General features: G+C 52.5%; 5 protein-coding genes across 5 annotated transcripts; 2 read left to right on the top strand and 3 right to left on the bottom strand.

The window, feature by feature from the left end:
* Nucleotides 1–1,395: 1,395 nt before the first annotated feature.
* On the bottom strand, nucleotides 1,396–5,032 carry B0T23DRAFT_89760 (uncharacterized protein). The gene is made up of 6 exons (XM_062841964.1): nucleotides 4,794–5,032; nucleotides 4,563–4,634; nucleotides 3,526–4,398; nucleotides 3,238–3,426; nucleotides 2,892–3,178; nucleotides 1,396–2,802 (listed from the first exon to the last, which is right to left on the bottom strand). Exons 1-6 carry the CDS (start codon nucleotides 4,916–4,918, stop codon nucleotides 1,535–1,537), a joined length of 2,814 nt encoding a protein of 937 aa, XP_062695924.1. The 5' UTR covers nucleotides 4,919–5,032; the 3' UTR covers nucleotides 1,396–1,534.
* A 487-nt stretch (nucleotides 5,033–5,519) lies between these two features.
* On the bottom strand, nucleotides 5,520–8,245 carry B0T23DRAFT_402759 (uncharacterized protein; the record flags this gene model as incomplete). Its single annotated transcript, XM_062838705.1, has 3 exons — nucleotides 5,520–5,549; nucleotides 5,894–5,927; nucleotides 6,084–8,245. 3 exons carry the CDS (start codon nucleotides 8,243–8,245, stop codon nucleotides 5,520–5,522), a joined length of 2,226 nt encoding a protein of 741 aa, XP_062695923.1.
* A 2,342-nt stretch (nucleotides 8,246–10,587) lies between these two features.
* On the top strand, nucleotides 10,588–12,187 carry B0T23DRAFT_89711 (WD40 repeat-like protein). Its single transcript, XM_062841963.1, has 2 exons — nucleotides 10,588–11,122; nucleotides 11,194–12,187. Exons 1-2 carry the CDS (start codon nucleotides 10,787–10,789, stop codon nucleotides 12,094–12,096), a joined length of 1,239 nt encoding a protein of 412 aa, XP_062695922.1. The 5' UTR covers nucleotides 10,588–10,786; the 3' UTR covers nucleotides 12,097–12,187.
* A 333-nt stretch (nucleotides 12,188–12,520) lies between these two features.
* On the bottom strand, nucleotides 12,521–14,511 carry B0T23DRAFT_402757 (uncharacterized protein; the record flags this gene model as incomplete). The annotated part of the gene is made up of 3 exons (XM_062838704.1): nucleotides 12,521–13,240; nucleotides 13,493–14,084; nucleotides 14,360–14,511. 3 exons carry the CDS (start codon nucleotides 14,509–14,511, stop codon nucleotides 12,521–12,523), a joined length of 1,464 nt encoding a protein of 487 aa, XP_062695921.1.
* Nucleotides 14,512–14,861: 350 nt separating this feature from the next.
* Nucleotides 14,862–17,167, top strand: B0T23DRAFT_374774 (uncharacterized protein). Its single transcript, XM_062836870.1, has one exon. The coding sequence runs from the start codon at nucleotides 15,123–15,125 to the stop codon at nucleotides 16,851–16,853; it is 1,731 nt and encodes a 576-aa protein (XP_062695920.1). The 5' UTR covers nucleotides 14,862–15,122; the 3' UTR covers nucleotides 16,854–17,167.
* Nucleotides 17,168–17,170: the final 3 nt, after the last annotated feature.

Here is a 17,170-nt window from a genome sequence, read left to right as displayed (position 1 = left end):
ACAGAAGAGGGACGACCGAGGAAGTGGACTGCTCGCTCTTTCCCATTCCATTCTCACTATTGCTCTTTCCGTCATCCCTCTGACCGTCCGGGTAGGGAAGGAGCTCCCAGAAATGCACCATATGACGCTTCACTGCCTTGCCTTTTGCTCATCAGCCTCTACTTATTAACCACCACAGATGGGATCGTGATTGTCTTTGCATGGAGAAAGAAGGTGCTTGAGTGTGTGATCTCACCTAATCGCCTATATATCTAGTGAATCCATCGTTGATAGCTCAGTGGTGAAATTTGAATACCAAGTGGAACGAAGCCATCAACTACCTCTCTCTCTGTGTACGCACACCTTGCTTCCCACTTCACCCTTACCACCACTCCGGACCCTCCCGATTCCAGGTCTAAGCCGACTCAACCCCCTCTCAACACGGCATTTTCTCTCGATATCTATTAGATAACTCCCGTCAACCCACCCTCGCTTTGAAGAGAAAGAAAACCAAAAGCCACCAAAGCGGGGTCATCGGAGTCCCTCCAACGGGACCGGCCGACGTCACTGCACTCCGCCTGCCTAATCAAGTGAAATCATCATTGTGTTACACGAACTTGCAGACCGAGGTTCACATTTGATCCCGGCGGGCAGGCACGACGGGACAATGTGTGGAGGCACGCGGTTAGAGAAGGAACGTACCTAGCCATGGGGGGTGACAAACTTCAGGAGGGGAGTCAAGTGAGTAGTATTAAAGGTGAGTGAATTACATCAACATAGAAGGTACGTAGATAGGTCTGTCTTCCGCTCGGTTGGGCTCTGTTGGCGTCCATCAGTCCACTGGGATTGAAAAAAAAAAAAAAAAAAAAAGAAAAAAAAGAAGGGAAGAAAGGAAAGGGAAAAAAAAAAGATAGAAAGACCACCTCCACATACCTGCCAATGCGCAGAACCAAACGCGTTATCTTCTGTCGTCCACTACCTTCCACATGCGCATCCCACAAGCGCGCAAAAAACTTCACCGGCTCATGCGAACTGCGGCCAGCCAGACTCTTACTCGGGCACAGGGGAAGGAAACCAACAGGAGGCACGGCGATATGTAGTGGTTGAGCCCGATTGAGCTACCTGCGTGAAGAAAAAAATCACATGTCGTAGACTTATCCGTTCGGAGTCGTCGAAATCATGTAGAATGGGTTTGAATAGATTCTGAATTTTGGCTAGGCAGATAGGGACGTATAGAGTACGTAGGTAAGTACGCAGAAGCATGGCGGTATCATCCATGGTATCTGGGGGATGGATTGGCCTCTCTGTGAATGGTATCACAAACCTGAGCTTAAGGATACGTGTGTAGGCGACGGTGCTTGGTTTCCCCAGACTTGCGTGTTTCGAGCTTCCTGTCACAGGTCAAGTGTTACTGTCTCTTCTCATCGTTACAATATCTCTATTTTCTCTCACGGACAGTTCAAGGTTGAGCACAAATTTCCCATCAACATGAAAACAAAGAATAAAAGAATAGATCCAACAATTCATCAGTCATTGTGCAAGCAAAACCTTTCGCTCAAGTCCAATCTTCAACACCACCATCAGCAGCCCAGTCCATAGTCATCGCAGCCCAGAGATCATTATACCCCATTCCCATCCCTGTTCCCATCCCCATATTGATAGTCATACCACCCGTTCCCGACCCCATCCCCGGCATTGCCCCCGGCGGCACACTACCACTCCCCTCAACCGAGGTCTGTTGTTCACTTGCAATCTCATTCCTTGTCGTATCAATACTACCACCACTACCACTACTACCAAGACTATTCACACTCGGACTCCCCCCGAACCCAGTAAATGTAGAGTTAAAAGCAAACGTCTCGTTCCAATAGGGGTAATAGGGCTCCAAACTGCCGTCCATCATTGGACATCCGGACACGTTTGTTGAGGGGATGTGTAGGGTAGGCATGGTTGCTTGTCCCTGTAGGCTGTCTATTTCGAGAGGGATCATGGGGCAGAAATGGTCCATGCGGATGTCTAGGACTTCTTGTTGACTTTGGGAATGCTGGTGGTTGGTGGTGGTGGACTGTGTTGGTAGTGTTGGAGTTTGGAGGTGTCGATACTGGTCGTACTGTTGCTGCTGAGTTTGTGGTGATTGTTGAGGGTGTAATTGATGCTGCTCCCCCTGCTTCAAAGGGACATGATTATGAGGATTCCCTTCCTCACCAACCGCCTTCCCAGTGACAGGACAAACACCCACACCCACAACAACACCAACATCGCCCATTCTCGTATCCTTGTCCTTCCCTCTACCCATGCCAGCCCCCTCCATCCTCGCAACTCGATTCCTAAACTTCCTGTTCACCACCGCAAAGACAACCTTGCTGGCACTCAACACATCCATCCCCGTAGTTGTCGGTATCGTCGCCGGGGTGAGGCCATTCCTACTATCTTTATCCATCTTTTCAGAGGTTGACGAGATAGAAGTACCCAATCGACATAACCGATCCAAAAACCCTCCAAACTTCACCACCCTCCTCGCCGCATAATCATCCCATTCAGGACAAAACATGATGGGGAAACTCATGCGGAACCCCAAGATGGTGCTCAAAATGAGACACCCCCAGCCGATCATGGAGAAGGCGTTGATTTCGTGTGCCGAAAGTGACAAAAAGTACTCGTAGTTCTGGTGGAGGGTGGGGATCAGGTTGAGAAGCCGGCTCCCGTCGACCCGGAAGGAAGGGGGGTCTTTCTCTAACCCTGGAAGCTTGACGGAGGGCAACTTGAGTAAGGGGGCGCCTGTGAGGAAGAGACGGGTGAAGAGAGTTGTTATGCGGATTGAGGCTGACATGTAAGATGGATGTCAGTTATGAAGGCAATATGGCTGGAATGAAGGGGAAAGAAGGGAAGTGAAGGGGAAACTGAGAACGTACGTATTGATTGAAGATCAGAAGGCATCTTGACTTCCCATTCGTTTAGTTGGGCTTCCATACCTTTGATGATCATCTCGATCTGACTCTCGGTTGCTTGTGGAAGACCACCCGCACCCCTTTGCGGCTTACGTAGATCGTTTGTTTCTTCGCAGAGCTGTTGGAGACGAACTAGCCAGGGGAGGATGCGGTCTCCCTTAGTTATGCTGTACTTCTCGAGGATGTCGCAGCATTTGGAGGTATAGCTAGTGAAGGACATGGACGGTGTGCGGTTCCATGATGTTGCGAAGCTAGGTATTGTGAGTTAGTCAACTGCGTAACGAGATGCCTGGCAGTGAATGACACCTACTTTGACGCAACATAATACGTAGCCAAATAAGTTCTGATCTCCTCCAATCTTTCCGGACTTGGACCTCTCGGGCCAGTGAGCTCATCAACACCAGGATCCACATCCAGCTCCAGATCATTGACCATATCGACTGCCATCCGCACATACTGAAACGCCTGTCTGTTTTTCGGTCGAAGATGGAAGGGATACCTGGGCACGATCACTCATTAGTCACCATTACCCTTTTTCCGTTTCAAGCACTAGATGCATTACCATGTAGACAAAAAAGGGGAAAAAAAAAGGCCTTACCAAGCAACATAAACCGCCAACCCCTGCAATAACTCGAGACTCCTCTCTCCCCCGGCCACGAACTTGAGCCCCAAAATCTTCCTAAACTCCTCATCGTACAAACTATGACCCTGCAATGTCCGCGTACTGCTCGCCGCCGCCAACACAGCCAGCAGCACGAACGGCCTCTCCCTTGCTAGGGACGCCACCGTCGCTTCTTCCAGTCCCGCCTTCACCTCCTCCTTCTCGTTGATATTGTAGACGACATGATCAACCAACACACAGGGAAAATGCCACAACATGACGTTCCTGAATGTGTCCAACAGTCGTGCAGCGGAGTCGACGTTGAATTGTGGTTGGACTGAGAGGGAGGCGAGGGATCTGCTGCTTCCGCCTGGGCCCAGTCCCGCTCCCTGCCCTGCCATTCCGGTGTTCCCCTTCCCACTCCTGAACCCATCCCCAGAAGCAGACGTAGAACGACTCCCCGGTGTAGCAGCTGATGCTCCCACAGGCAAGGAGCTAGCATGGCTCGCATGGCTAGACACTACCGACCCTACTGGTTCGCCGTCAGATCCATAATCATAGTCGCAGTCGTAGGTACCGTCGTCTCCCTCGGAGCCGATCCCGGTGTTGGGATCGAGGCAAATGTGATCCATAAACCCTTCGTGGTTGAGACGGAGAGATTCCAAGCTGATGGCTATGTCGACGGAGGCGGTGGGGATGGGGACGTCGATGGTGAAGGTACGGGAAGGACCGGGGGGTGGGCTGGAGAGGGAAGATTGTTTTTGGAGGGAGGAGGGGTTTGAGGTTTTGGATGTGGTTTTAGCTGTTGTTGATGTTTTGGAGTTGGAGTTGGTCTTGCTGGTTGTTGTTGTGGAGTTTTGGTCGGCGTTTCTATGAGGGGAAGAAGGGGGTGTAAGTGTGGGAAGAGCTTTTTGGGGAGATGTCTAAGGAATTTCAGGAAAGGGTAGATACTTAGGTTGGATGAGTATTTGGGAAGTTGACTATATGTGTGTGGAAGGGTGAGTTAAGGGAAAAAGAAGGAATAGAGGACCTACATCCTCGACCCTCTAGGCCGTCTTTTTCTGGGACCAGTCTTGAAGATACACTCTCGTTTGGAAGCCAAGCACCTGAACCATACCCGATGGATTCCAAACGTTAGCGGCTATAAAAAGTGCTGTCTGAGAACCAATCCGAAGAAGAAGAAGGAGGGAAAAAAAAAAAAAAAAAAAAAAAAAAAGAGGCGAAGGCCGCATTGCAAGGCATCATAAATTCATACACCAACCAACCTTTTACATATCCCCACTTGACTGCTCTCCTGACACTTAACTTTAGCAAACCTGCAAGCTTCACAAGCATTGGCAACACGGGGCCGAAGAGGAGCCACTTCTTTTTGTGGTTGTTGTTGTTCCATGTTTCCTTCCGGGGAGTGAGACAAGTAATTGACAGTTTCTGTTTGAAACAAACAAGTTGTGGTAAATTCCTCGATCGGTCGGGTTTAGTTTGTTGACGGCCGGGTCGGGTGAGCCAACTGAAATGGCTTAAGAGATATTATGGTTGATGGAAGGATATGCTAACCCCCGAAGCCTCTCGGCATTTAAAGTAAGCTTTAGTGTGTGAACTGTTTCGTGGTATCGTTGGCAATGGTAGGGGACCAATTGGGAATCTCGCAAGTAGCGTACTCCGTTGTGTGCTGCGTGTCATGTCGCAATGTGCCGAGTCCGAGGAACACAGGGGCGGGTCTGCCGCTGGATGTGGAGGATTTTGGAGGAGATCAAAGAGGAGCCAAGGAGGAACCTGAATGGATGTCGATGGTTCTTGGTTTCCGAAGGGTCACGGAGGTTGAATGTGGAGAAATGTGACTTGTGGGGGAGACACGAAAGTTGATGGAGACGGTGAGGAGGATTGACCATTGAGATTCAGTGATCATCATGTACATAATGGCGACCCTCTGTCACACCCTCCGAACTCTAGGGGTCCCTATTATTTTTGTTCAGTCTCTCCACGTCCACAACTTAGCTCCCGCCTTGGCATATGGCACTGCCCTGATCATCAGTGGAGTTAGCACAGCCCTACAGGGCGGTGATGGTGTCATTATTAAACATGCCCGTTCATCAAGTTAAACAAATGCTGCTCGTTGAATTCCAACGGGGCGTCAATAGACACTATCGAATAAAAGGCATATCACCATCGGCTTCACACGACGGTGAACTTAAATGTATAAGACCATCCACTTGCCTAGCCTAATCGTACTCCCAACTACACTACAATACCTTGCCGCCGTTACACTTCTCCGTCCGGACGTGCCACCAAAGTAACTTAGGTCCAAAAGCTCATGCCCATCCTGTCACCATGTCCGTCAAGCCATTGGGTATCCTTTCCGACACACCTTGCCATCATAAACCATGCTCGCAAGAACCACGCTCGCGAGAGTGAATAAGAGGAAATAAAATAAGGCAAGTAAAAAAGGAACAGTATGGCCACTGAAATGATCACAACGATCATCCCAACGAAGCCGCTTCATCACACTCATTATCCATACAAATCGAATCCTTCAACAAGTCGTCTCCTCAGCGCACCTCACCAGCTCGCAAAGCGTCCTCAACAGGAACGGATCCAGCGTCACCGTCTCCTTTGGCGACAGCGCTTCGCCCTCCACCATACCCTCCCCAGTAGTAAGCTTCAGCGTCGTAACTAAACGGGTGATGCACCTTGCCAACCCGGCATGGATATCCCTTAGGGCAGTCAAGTCGCAACCAGCGCCATTGCTACTGCCGCTGCTCGTCAATACCTTTGGCACACCTCGTTTTTCGCTGTCCCCGATGAAGGGACGGCTGAAACCGCCGTCTCTGGAAGAGTAGAGCGCGCCGGAGGAGAAATTTACTGCTGCCTCGTCATTCATGCCGAGGATGCTCTCTGCTTTTCTGGGAATACGGCGCACGTTGTCGTCTGAGCCGCGTGTCGGGCTGGAAGGGTTGTGTCGGACGCTGTTGGCCTCTTTGGGAGCATGTGAAGATATGTTGGGTAGGGGAGGACAGAGGGTGCCGATGTAGTTGTAGGCGATTAGATGCGCGTAGAGGGCGTCGCAGAGGTGGTCGGTGCCGGTAGGGAAGATATTCTTGATGGGCGCCCAATCGGGGACACCAGAGGGTTTGGTTGCTCTCGGCTCCGGATAGGTATTTCCGGTCAAGTCATGGGCGTAGCTTGCGAATCTTTTGTTGTTGCGCCGGCTTTGCATTAGGTTGGGAAGGTTCCAGCGCTTGCGTGACTTGACGTTGAGGCTAGAGAAGGTGAAGACCGACTCGTTGTCGTCATCGTCGACACTGTTGCCGGGCTTTCTAACCTGGTATCTGAGCTTTCTAGAGTACGTCCGTATCGTCTCGATGGACAGGCTGGAGGTGAGCAATGTGGTTTCTGGAAAACACGAGGTTGAGATGCGCAGAGTGTTCAGCACATCCGCAGGCAAGGGAACACCAGCCACGGGACTGTTTGCAACGAAACTAGGAGCCCGAACACGGCCGACCGCTGGCTCCGTATGCGATCGAATCCAGTCTTGAAGGTGCCCAGTCGAAGTCTTCGAAATTAACTGTGAGCGTAGATCCTGGACGCTGTCCCCCGAAGGCCGTTCATCCTTCACACTTTCCTTCCTGCTCACTCCAACCTCCTGAGGCAACGTCCGCGAGTGCGGAACCTTCTTCTTTATATATAGCTCAAGTGACGGCCTTTTGGAGGCATCGATGATCGTCCTGCCTCCGGGTGTCGAAAGTACTGGTAACGTCGGAGAAGGGAGCAGCGTTATACCCCTTGTCTGGACAATGCTATCCTGTAAACTGTCCGCATCGCTGGCAAGCCCTTCCTGTTGACAGAATGCCGGTACCGCTGGGGGTTTCTGAACATGGAGTCGTCTTAGGGATGACTTCCTTTTGGGCACAACTGGCGGATGGATGTCAATTATGCGAGGCTTTCCTATGCAAGACTGTCCGGAAGATGTGCGCGGACGATCCCCGTTCTCAGTCAAGTGAACCGGCAATGCCACTGGGACTGCATTGGGGAAAGGTGTCGTCGGCGAACTAGGAGAGGATGGCACATCCTTGCCGAGAATCGTCTCGTTAAATCCACGGGCTGTTTGCGGCCGAGGGGGCATATAACGGTCGTTGACCATGTCGGGCTCTTCTGATCCTGAAATCGGGTCTGGCTCATCATCGAACCACGTTCCTTGGCGGTTGGGAGTCGGTTTCGATGAAGTGGAAGAGGGGGAGTGGGGCTTGCTCGAAAATGGCGAAGAGCTGCGACCGGAGATCGAGGTAGTCGTTGTGACCACTGATTGCTGGCGGGTTCTGATCGAAGGTGGCATCATCTCTACGGATGAATCACTGGAGGTGTCAGAAGAGTCGTCTGCGGCCCCAAATTGCTCATGGTACCGGGGCATGCCTGCCGCCAATCTGCGCTCTGTGCCCTCGTGAAGCGATTGCCGGACACTCTGAGGGGCCACAGATTTGTAATGGGATGAAGTGCGAGAGGAGGTTCGGCGGTGGTGGTGGTTTGGTCCCTGCCCTTGGATTGTCATTTGATCTGATGTTCGATACGGATAGTCCTCATCCACGTTGGTCGCTGTTGCGAGACCTTGGCATGGGTAACCGGCGGTCATAGACTTGGTGTTAAAGAAAACCTCGGATTCCTCCAAGCTCTGGGCCAGGAGCTCAGGGAAGTTAAAGTCTTTGAACTGCGTCTCAACCTCCATTTTGATAGCTGTGCCGGGGGAAGAAGTCGAAAAGGGTTTGGTGGCGGACTGTCTTGACGACACCGGACGAGAAGAACCTTGAAGTAAACCGGACGTCAACCGAAGGGTAGAAGCAGAAGCTTAGCTGCCACCTCTGCCCGCCACCTTGTCAATACAGGATGCAGGTCGCAGGAAGGACGCAGGACGAGCAACTCGTGGTCAAGTCAGATCGTTGTTGGGGTTAAGTGAAGTGGTCATGAATCCCTGCGCTGATCGCCTGTTGATATGATGCCGGGGCATATCCCTGCCACGGCGAAGGGAGCTTGCCTCGTACAAGAGCGCGTACGGTGTTGGAAGGTATGGGCGCTGGGTGGAAGTGGATGGGAAACGGTGATTAGTGTGACAGTGACACCGGGTTCTAGCAGAAATGCCGATACACCAAGTCTGCCGTGTAATGTTTTGGAACAGTCCTTCCAATCCCGCCTCTAACAGCGAAACAAGCTAGACAGTGGCCTACCAGATAAAGTTAGAAAGATAAGCAACTGAGTGGTCAAGAAAGGTCGGGGTGAGCAATCGCGAACCAAGCGGACATGACGTTACGGGGCAGTCGCTTTTTCTTTGGGGGAAGACCGCAACTGACAAGCGTCATTCGCATAGAATGTTTGGGTACCGAGCAGCATGGGTCATCATCGTTGGACTTACACTATATAACGTTGAGTTTCATGTGGTGATACCCGGCGCTGTCAGAACAGTTAAGCCGACAGGGCGTAGCAGATTCGAGTAAGACAGTGGATGGAATGGCGCCCTTGGTTCCCAACACGCGAGGGATCGAGAAGGTGTCTAGAGCCGAGACAGTGATATAGATGTCGAAGACACTGCGTGTGCCCTGAGAGCGCGGACACGAGATCGCTGTGGTATGGAATCTTGATGGAGGAGCTGTGGCCGGCTTACGGCCATTGAAAACAAGAACAGGAAATGTTCCGTTGTGTCGTGGCTTATTTTGTCCGCAGCGACATATTGAGGCCAGCGAGCTGGACAAGAAAAAGAAAGGAGATGGGGGCCAACAATTGGAGGCGTAATCAGGCGTACTGTGAAGGTCGCGATGCAGGGGCAAGATAGTAGCACGAACTGGTATCCAGCTCACATCGACGAACTCTTGCGTGAGCTTTCCACTTGGCCGTCGGCGGCAGACATGAAAAGTTATCAATCACGGACGGATAGACACAGATACCGCGTCTTGGATACCCGTCAGTTCAACCAAGCCAGCCATATCGTCTTAGCATAGGTGTCGCCGAGGGAAATTCAAGGGTGAAGCAGCCACTTCCCGAACAATATTTCGTGTTCACCGTGACATGGTGGCATGTTGATGGCTTGTTCCTGTCCGGATAGTGTCTTGTCTGCTCCAGACTTGACGGTGAGTGGATTGGTGGGCAGAGGCGATTCGCAAAGAGCCACTACGAGCCATGAGGTGTGCATCATTCAACATAAATCGGATGTCGTCTTCCCCTTATCCCATCGGTTTGCGAGGGCGAACCAATGGAGAAGGGATCGCCGAGAAAAAGGAATGTTGAGAAAGAGGGGAAAGGGTCTGGAGTGACGACAGACGCAGTGGGGGAAAAAATAAAAATAAACTAGAGGATTGAGGGGAACTACCTTGGCAAGGTGGTGTGGTACTATCTTGGATTCCCTTGCCCTTTGTTGGCCTCCAATTGCTCACAAACCGCATCTGAGCTCAGGAACAACCGCGAGATTTGCGCAGGGGAAAACAGACAAGAGAGAAACAATGGCACCTCGTGATGGATATAGTATTTATTGCGGCTGAAAGGTTGACGGCAGGATACTTAATACCGGTAGATAAAGTAGTATATTGATGCACAGTGACAACAAGAGTCGCAGCGCATGATGAACAATGGCAGGGGTGAATTTTGCGGGAGACTGTTTGAATTGAATGACTTGCATCGGGGTCCAAGCTCCCGCCCTGCCCTGGCCCCGTTCTCGCTCGAATGCTTGGCGATCTTGGCGTCTTAACTCCATTGTCGTGCATACCGTACGCCGTCATTACAAAATTCAAAATTTCATGAGAATCTCACCACATCACATCTTGACAACACCACCATTGGTGCTTGGGAGGAAGAAGCACATCTGAAATACAGCGTATTTTGAAGACCTGCAGGATCCTGAAGTTCTTCGGGATTCCTTGCATCAGATCAACCAGTCAACACCCCGTTTCAGAATCCGGATCTTATCCACCGGCGTGAGGACGGTAACATCAAATTTTGTGTTGTACCAATCACTGCACACGACATCCACCAAAGAAGGACGGAAGAGGAAACATACCTTTCGTCGACCTGCGTTTTCGTCAGGATTCACAGCACATCTCTGCACTTACAGCAAAAGTCACGCGTCTGCCACGCCTGTCGCATTCCGCGGCTGCTTCCAAAAAGGGCCCGAAAAGGTCAAATCGGGACAAGGTCCTGACCTACGGAAGAAGAGAGCAGAGAGGAAGAGATAGGCAAGCCACATTTATCAGCCCAGCAAGGAAAAAGGAAAAAAAAAGAAAACATGCTGTCGGAAGAATTCGTTTCGGCCATCTGCGGCGCTCCTCTGAGCTCCAACACGTCCATCGCCAAGGACGTGGGCATCTACGGCCACACTCTGAGCCCTACCTACTCAGTCAAGTACAACTTCAAGAAGAGCTCGGCGCCGGTGAACTGCGTTGCCGTCAGCGACTCACACGTCTACGCTGCTCAAGAGAATAAAGCCTATGTCCATGTTTACTCAAGGATACGCGGCAACCAGGAGGCCTTTGTGGCCTTCCCCGAAAGAATTCGGTGCTTGACTTTGGCTGGTGACGTCCTCGTTCTGGGCACAGCAGAAGGTCGGCTCATGCTTTGGGAGGTACGCTACAAGAGAAACGAAAGAGTAATTCTCCCTCATACAAGACACTAATAATATCCCTTGCCTATCAGACATCCACCGGCCGCTTAGTCTCAACCCCAGCGCGCCACGTCCAAGCAGTCTCCTGCGTGATAGCCACGCCCTTCCACGTCCTGACAGGCTCCGACGACTCAGACATCCACGTGTGGTCCCTCTCCTCACTACTCGAGCTCACCCCTTCATCTGCCGAACACGAGCCAGAGCGCAGCCTCTCCAACCACCGCGCCGCCATCACCGCCCTCTCCGTCAACGCCTCCGTTTCTTACGACACCAACCTCTGTGTATCCGCCAGCAAAGACAAGTCCTGCATCATCTGGAACTACCAAACCGGTGACGCACTGCGCACCCTCTTGTTCCCCACTTCTCCCTTGTGCATGTCTCTAGACCCGGCCGGGCGCGCCATCATCGTCGGGTGCGAGGACTCGTCGCTGTACATGGCCGAGTTCTTCAAGGGCGACAGCAAGGCGCTGCTGGGCGCACAGTCCGAGGACGCGGCAACGGTCATGCAGATCTCGCAGCCGTTTGGCGCGACACAGCCTACTGGTGCTGGCCCGGCGTCTTGCTTGGCTTTTAGCTACGACGGCACGACGCTCCTGACGGGCCACCCCAAGGGCCAGATCATGAAGTGGGATGTGGTAGATAACAAGGCCCCAGTGGAGTTGACGAACCTTAATGCTGCCGTGACAAATTTGGTGTTTGTCTCGCCCTTTGAGGCCAAGGGCGGGAATAAGCCGACCAAGACATCGACGATTGTCAAGCCTAACCAGGCGGAACGCGCTTATACGGTTACGACGCAGCTTGAGGCTGATCTGAGGAGCCCGACGAGGGTTGATGAGTTGGTGAACTCGACTGGGTTCAGTCAGCAGGCTTTGGAGAATGCTATCGCGACATTCCAGCAGGCCTTGGCAGAGAAAGAGTATGAGGAGAAGGAATGAGATGATGTTTAGGGGTGGATCAGTTGGTGAGCACGTTGAGGATGATTCCGACGCTGCATGACTGATCGAGATCGTTTCTGAACCCGGTCTGGCTATGGTCAACTCATCAGGGGTAAATGAGAACCGGCATAGTCAGGGTGGGTTCGCCATATCCGTACACAGATATCTAGAAGATTCTGTATATGTCGCAGATACCCCTCAATATAGATATTCAGCGTCGACTGTTGTACCGGATTGTCTCACATACCAGGATTCACGGTTCTACTGGTGATCCTTCACTAGTAGAGGACCGTATACGACGATGCCTTTCTTTTCATTCAAGGTCGAACAACGTTCAGCTTCCAAATGCCTTCCAGCAAAACGCCACGCTTAACAAATATAAACAGTTGTCATGATGAAACGCCCGAGTCTCACCGGAAACCAGTCACATGCCACCATAATCACCACCACCAGCCTGGCCCTTTTCAGCCCAATTAGGATCCGAAGCAGCAGAACCCCTTCCTTCCGTGCCACTTGTGCTTGGCCACGCATCAATCACATTGTCCATCCCATTCCCATATCCAACAGCTCCATCCCCTTCACCCGCAACAGGATACACCCCCAGCCCCAACCCACCCGTCCTCCGCCGTTGTCGTTGCAGCACCTCACCACCACCAGCCGTCATCCCTTTACCTTTACCTTTCCCTTTCCCATCACCGGTTTCCTCTCCCCCCAAAAGTACCCTATCCCCCTCCCCCACCACTACCCGTCCATTAACTCTAAACATCTTCGCATTGGCATTACTCAACGCCAACAATCCCGCCGTAGCCAGCAACAAGACCATCATGATCATCGCCCCGACCTGCGTCATGTTTCCTGAAAAAGCAGCGACCATGTACACCAGAACCTTTGCCGTCGCCTCGAGGTAGCCCTCCGCATGGGTCTTGGCGCGTAGCCAGGCGGTGGCGGTTATAGCGTAGAGGTCTTCTGAGAGCCCTCGGAGGCGGATGGAGCAGGTGGAGGGGTGGCTGGGAGAGTCGGAGCCGAGAGAAATGAGGAGGGAGGTTATGGGGTTGGGTTCGTGGTGGTCTGAGCCTGAGGATGGAGAGGGGTGGAAAGGGTGGAAGGGAAACGGGGGAGAAGAAATGGGACGGGATTTGGAGCGCTGTTTGATAATGTAGATGTTGAGGATGCGGGAGACCATTAGAGCTAAAAGAGAGGCCAGGGTCCACCCTGTTTACTTGTAAGTTCAGGCCGTTGGATTGTAAGTCAAAGGGGGAGGGAAAATGTGGAAAAAAAAAAAAAAAAAAAAAAAAAAAAATTTAAAATTAAAAGAAAAAGTGTACTCACAATCCTGGAACAAAATAACCAGCACGATAGCAATTATCGTCAATAGCGGACTGATTAGATATAAAACATGCGACAACCAGCCCAGATCAGGCAAGTCATCCTCCGCCCAAATCGTGGCATGCAAGCCGCTCTCCGACCTCCGGATGCGTAACCGCTGTCTGATAGCCTGAATAGTACCAACGTCCAAAGTGACCGTTTGTCCTGGGCGAGCAATCTTTTGAAGGTACAATAACGTGGCAGCATTGTTGATGCGGAAGGTCGTCGGCGCCAAACTCCTAGTTTCTTCGCTGCCGTTTCCTCTGGTTGTACTAGCCCCGGGCTCCGCCCCAACCCCGGCATCGACAATGGCGGTAGCGCTGGATGCGGACCACTTGGCGAGTTCATCGGCAGCTTGCTGGTAGTGTAGACCCGGAGCAAGGAGCAGGCTGTCGAGCCAGCTGGAGCCGCCGGTGATGGCGGTGCGCTGGGCAACAGTGCTGAGGTCGGCGAGAGCTAGGAGACCGCCGGCGGAGAGCGATACGCCAGGGATGGGGTGGGTGGTCCACTGTGGGAAGGAAACCATGGTCGTGTACGGATCCGGAGATGCTGAGGTTTGGATCGGGGATCCCGGCTTCTGATCGTTTACTCCACCAAACTTGTCTCCGCTGTTGGTTTTAGGGCTGAAGGTTGTCGTTGTTGTGGTCGTAGGGTTTGAACCCAAAACAGCTGAATCTCAATTCGACGAGAGAGGCTCCAGAACGACTCAGACAATATGAGCTTTTCGTTCCCTTAGACTAGGCTCCCGAGTGACTTGGAACTGAGCAGTCACTCCATCACTCGAAGGAAGCCGCGACGGGAGACACCCGCCTTTACGACTGTGATAAAATTGCTGTACGCAGGGAAATAAGCGACATAAAACAATAGATACCGCCGCGATTGTTATACTTCATCGTACATGACAGCGCGAGCCCATGACGCCAGACTGCCTAGCAAGCCCTGCCAAGGCAGCCTATAATCTGATGATATCTTGGAGGCTTCGTTGGATGTTGTCTCCCTCTCTGGTTCTAGCTGAATGCCCGCCCTTGTTTCTTGGGCATGACCCCACATGATAGCATAGATGGCTTCTAGTGTAACGGTATGAGCACCCGTGGGCGTTTTCTTCATAAGTCCGAGATGAAGGTTGTAGATCGCGAAGCTCACATTGTCAGCGAGTCTTGTGATGAAGCGAACCATCCACACCCTCTTGCAAGTTGACCGAAAAGAAAGAAAGAAAGATGGAGCCGATCCGACTAGAGTGGAACCCGAGATCACGGTGGGCCCAAGCTCCAAGTGAAGCTGCGCTGCCTGCTTGACGACATCATTCGTCCAGCACCTGTGTACCATGCGGGGGAGGCCCCACTGAACAACTGAAGGGGCCGGGGATCGCAGGCTCGCTCAGGAAACGACCAACGACGGAATGAACATTTTGAGAGGGAATTGTCACTCTGCATTTTGGTCTCGAAACAAAATAGTAAAAAAGAATAAAAAAAAAAGGTTCTGAGCAAAGTCGATTGACGGCATTGTAGCAGTGCCAGACCACGCCAATATAGGCAACATGCACTGATGTGAACAGACCACGAGATTTTACATCAGGACACCTCAATTGTTGCACTTGAGGTTGCAACTTCTGAACCTCCTTCTCCGCCTCTCTTCCTGAGCTCTCGAGCTTTCGTCTCGCAATGCGCCCGCGACTCCTTCTCCCTCGCGGGCACTTGGCCCGGCCATGCTCCCCGGCGATACACTCGACGACCACCCGATTCTTTACACAGAGCGCATCACTTCGCGTGGGAGTTCAAACAAGACCCCAACTCGGCTTCCTCAATGTGCCCGTGACCACTCAACAATATCGCTACCTGACGACCGAGCGCAAGGCGCGACTCAAATACGACATCAAGCAGGGAATAAAGATCACCTCATACTTCTGGATGGCTGGCGCTTGTTGCTTCGCCATAGCATTCGCCCTTGTCCAGGAAACTCTCGAAGCCCGATATCCATCACCACACGAATGGAGCATGCTTAGTCGGATTTTCTTCCGCGGAGCCTTCTGCGAGCGAGACCAGACCGACCCGTCCCGCACAACCGACTGGGTTCATGTGACGAATTGGATCAAGAGCGTGGTAGACCGGTTGGAGGATCCCAACATTGACGGCAAGGGACTGAAGGATGCGCCGTCCGACAGGCCAAAAGGCACCAAGGACATCAGCTCCATGTCTGAGAACTGGAGACGGGGCTACTACGAAGCCATGATGTTGTACGCAAAGGCCGCAGAGAACGTCGAGAAGTGGGTAACCGACAAAACCCAAAACCTCACCATCCCGAACGACTACGTGATCGGTCCCTCCAACCCCAACCCGCGCCCCCTCCCCAACGAGAACTACCGACCGCCCAAAGAGGACGACTGCGTGCCGACCTTCGAGTCGCCCAACGAGATCTACATGCGTATCCTCTGCACCGAAGGTCTTACCAACCGACAGCGCATGGAAGCCGGTCTCGCCTACGCCACCTGGCTTGAATTCAAGCAGATCACGGGACCCGCCAACATCATCCTCGAAGACGCCGTCCACCTCGCCGCTAGCGAGCAAGCTCTCCTCACCGGCGGCCGTTACCCCCTGGACACCAAAAGTTACACCCTCATCGACGCCGCCGGCCACCATCCCTCGTCCAACCTCCTGCAATCCCTTACTGCGCTCGCCACTTTCCGCGCCCGCAACGGCGACGTCTCCTCCGCGCTTCCCATGCTCGTCTCCATCCTCCAAGCGCGCAAGGCTCTTCCGGCTTCCGACCCGCGCCGCATCCCACCCCTTCCACAAAAGAAACAAACCTGGGCCGGCGCCGTTCTAGCCCTCCTCAAGGAACCTCCTTACCCCGACCCGCCTGAGGACGGCACCCTCCCCCCTTTGCGCGATGCCAAGGAACGATGTGAGGAGGCCGCGCTGAGTCTGCATATCGGGGAGATCATGTACACTGCCAAGCCTACCACCACCAACAACAACACTTCGGCCACAACTGCTCATTCCCACCGCGAAGAAGGCCTAGGCTGGACTCGCGAAGCAGTCGACATCGCCGAAGAACAACTCCGCGGTCTAAGCAACAAACAGTCTGCCATGGCCGCCAGACTAACATGCCGCGAGTGTCTGGCTGCAGGTTTAGAGAACTGGACGATGATGGTTTCGAGGCTGGCGAGAGACGAGAAAGCTAAGAAAGAGGAGCTGGAAAGGAATCCGGACCTCGACAAGCAAACCAAAACGAGTTGGTGGAGCTTCTGGGGACAGGGAGAACACAAGCAGGAGGATTTGAATAGGTGGGCGGCGGAGGAGAAGGTTATTGCCGAGAGACAGAGGAGGGCGGCGGATTTGTTGGAGGAGTTGCCAACGGGGAATAGGGGGTTTTTGTCATTTTTGCAGGCCTAGATCCCTGGATGGCTGGGAAGGATGTGGTGGATTTGGGATGGATGGATTTTGGGGTGGCCTCGAAGCAGCCTCCCACTCGGTTCACCAGCTTGTTGATCAGTGAGTGTGACCGGGACTGTATCTTGAAATGCATTAGTGAAAAGGAGCACAGGACAAATGGGCACAGAGCAGCTACTCTCTTGTTGGTGTTGTAGTATGTATGATTGTATGTTCGGTAGTTTGCTTCAAGCATTGTACGTATAACGGAAGCTTAGTACTATGAGGGCAAGGCAGGATACAGCACTCCTTGCCCAAATTCACGATTGTTGGATAAACTC

The sequence above is a fragment of the Neurospora hispaniola genome (assembly GCF_033458365.1).
Source record: "Neurospora hispaniola strain FGSC 10403 chromosome Unknown B0T23scaffold_2, whole genome shotgun sequence".
In the NCBI taxonomy this organism is placed as follows: Eukaryota; Fungi; Ascomycota; class Sordariomycetes; order Sordariales; family Sordariaceae; genus Neurospora; species Neurospora hispaniola.
Note: the sequence above shows the minus strand (reverse complement) of the source record. Positions and strands in the feature narration are given on the sequence as shown.

Excerpts from the sequence above, each read along its gene's own strand:
- B0T23DRAFT_89760 (XM_062841964.1), bottom strand. The coding sequence starts at position 4,918 with ATGGAACAACAACAACCACAAAAAGAAGTGGCTCCTCTTCGGCCCCGT. Across the intron at positions 4,635-4,793 it reads CAAGTGGGGATATGTAAAAG|GTGCTTGGCTTCCAAACGAG; the intron begins GTTGGTTGGTGT and ends GGTATGGTTCAG. Across the intron at positions 3,179-3,237 it reads ACGTATTATGTTGCGTCAAA|CTTCGCAACATCATGGAACC; the intron begins GTAGGTGTCATT and ends CACAATACCTAG.
- B0T23DRAFT_89711 (XM_062841963.1), top strand. The coding sequence starts at position 10,787 with ATGCTGTCGGAAGAATTCGTTTCGGCCATCTGCGGCGCTCCTCTGAGC. Across the intron at positions 11,123-11,193 it reads GTCGGCTCATGCTTTGGGAG|ACATCCACCGGCCGCTTAGT; the intron begins GTACGCTACAAG and ends CTTGCCTATCAG.
- B0T23DRAFT_374774 (XM_062836870.1), top strand. The coding sequence starts at position 15,123 with ATGCGCCCGCGACTCCTTCTCCCTCGCGGGCACTTGGCCCGGCCATGC.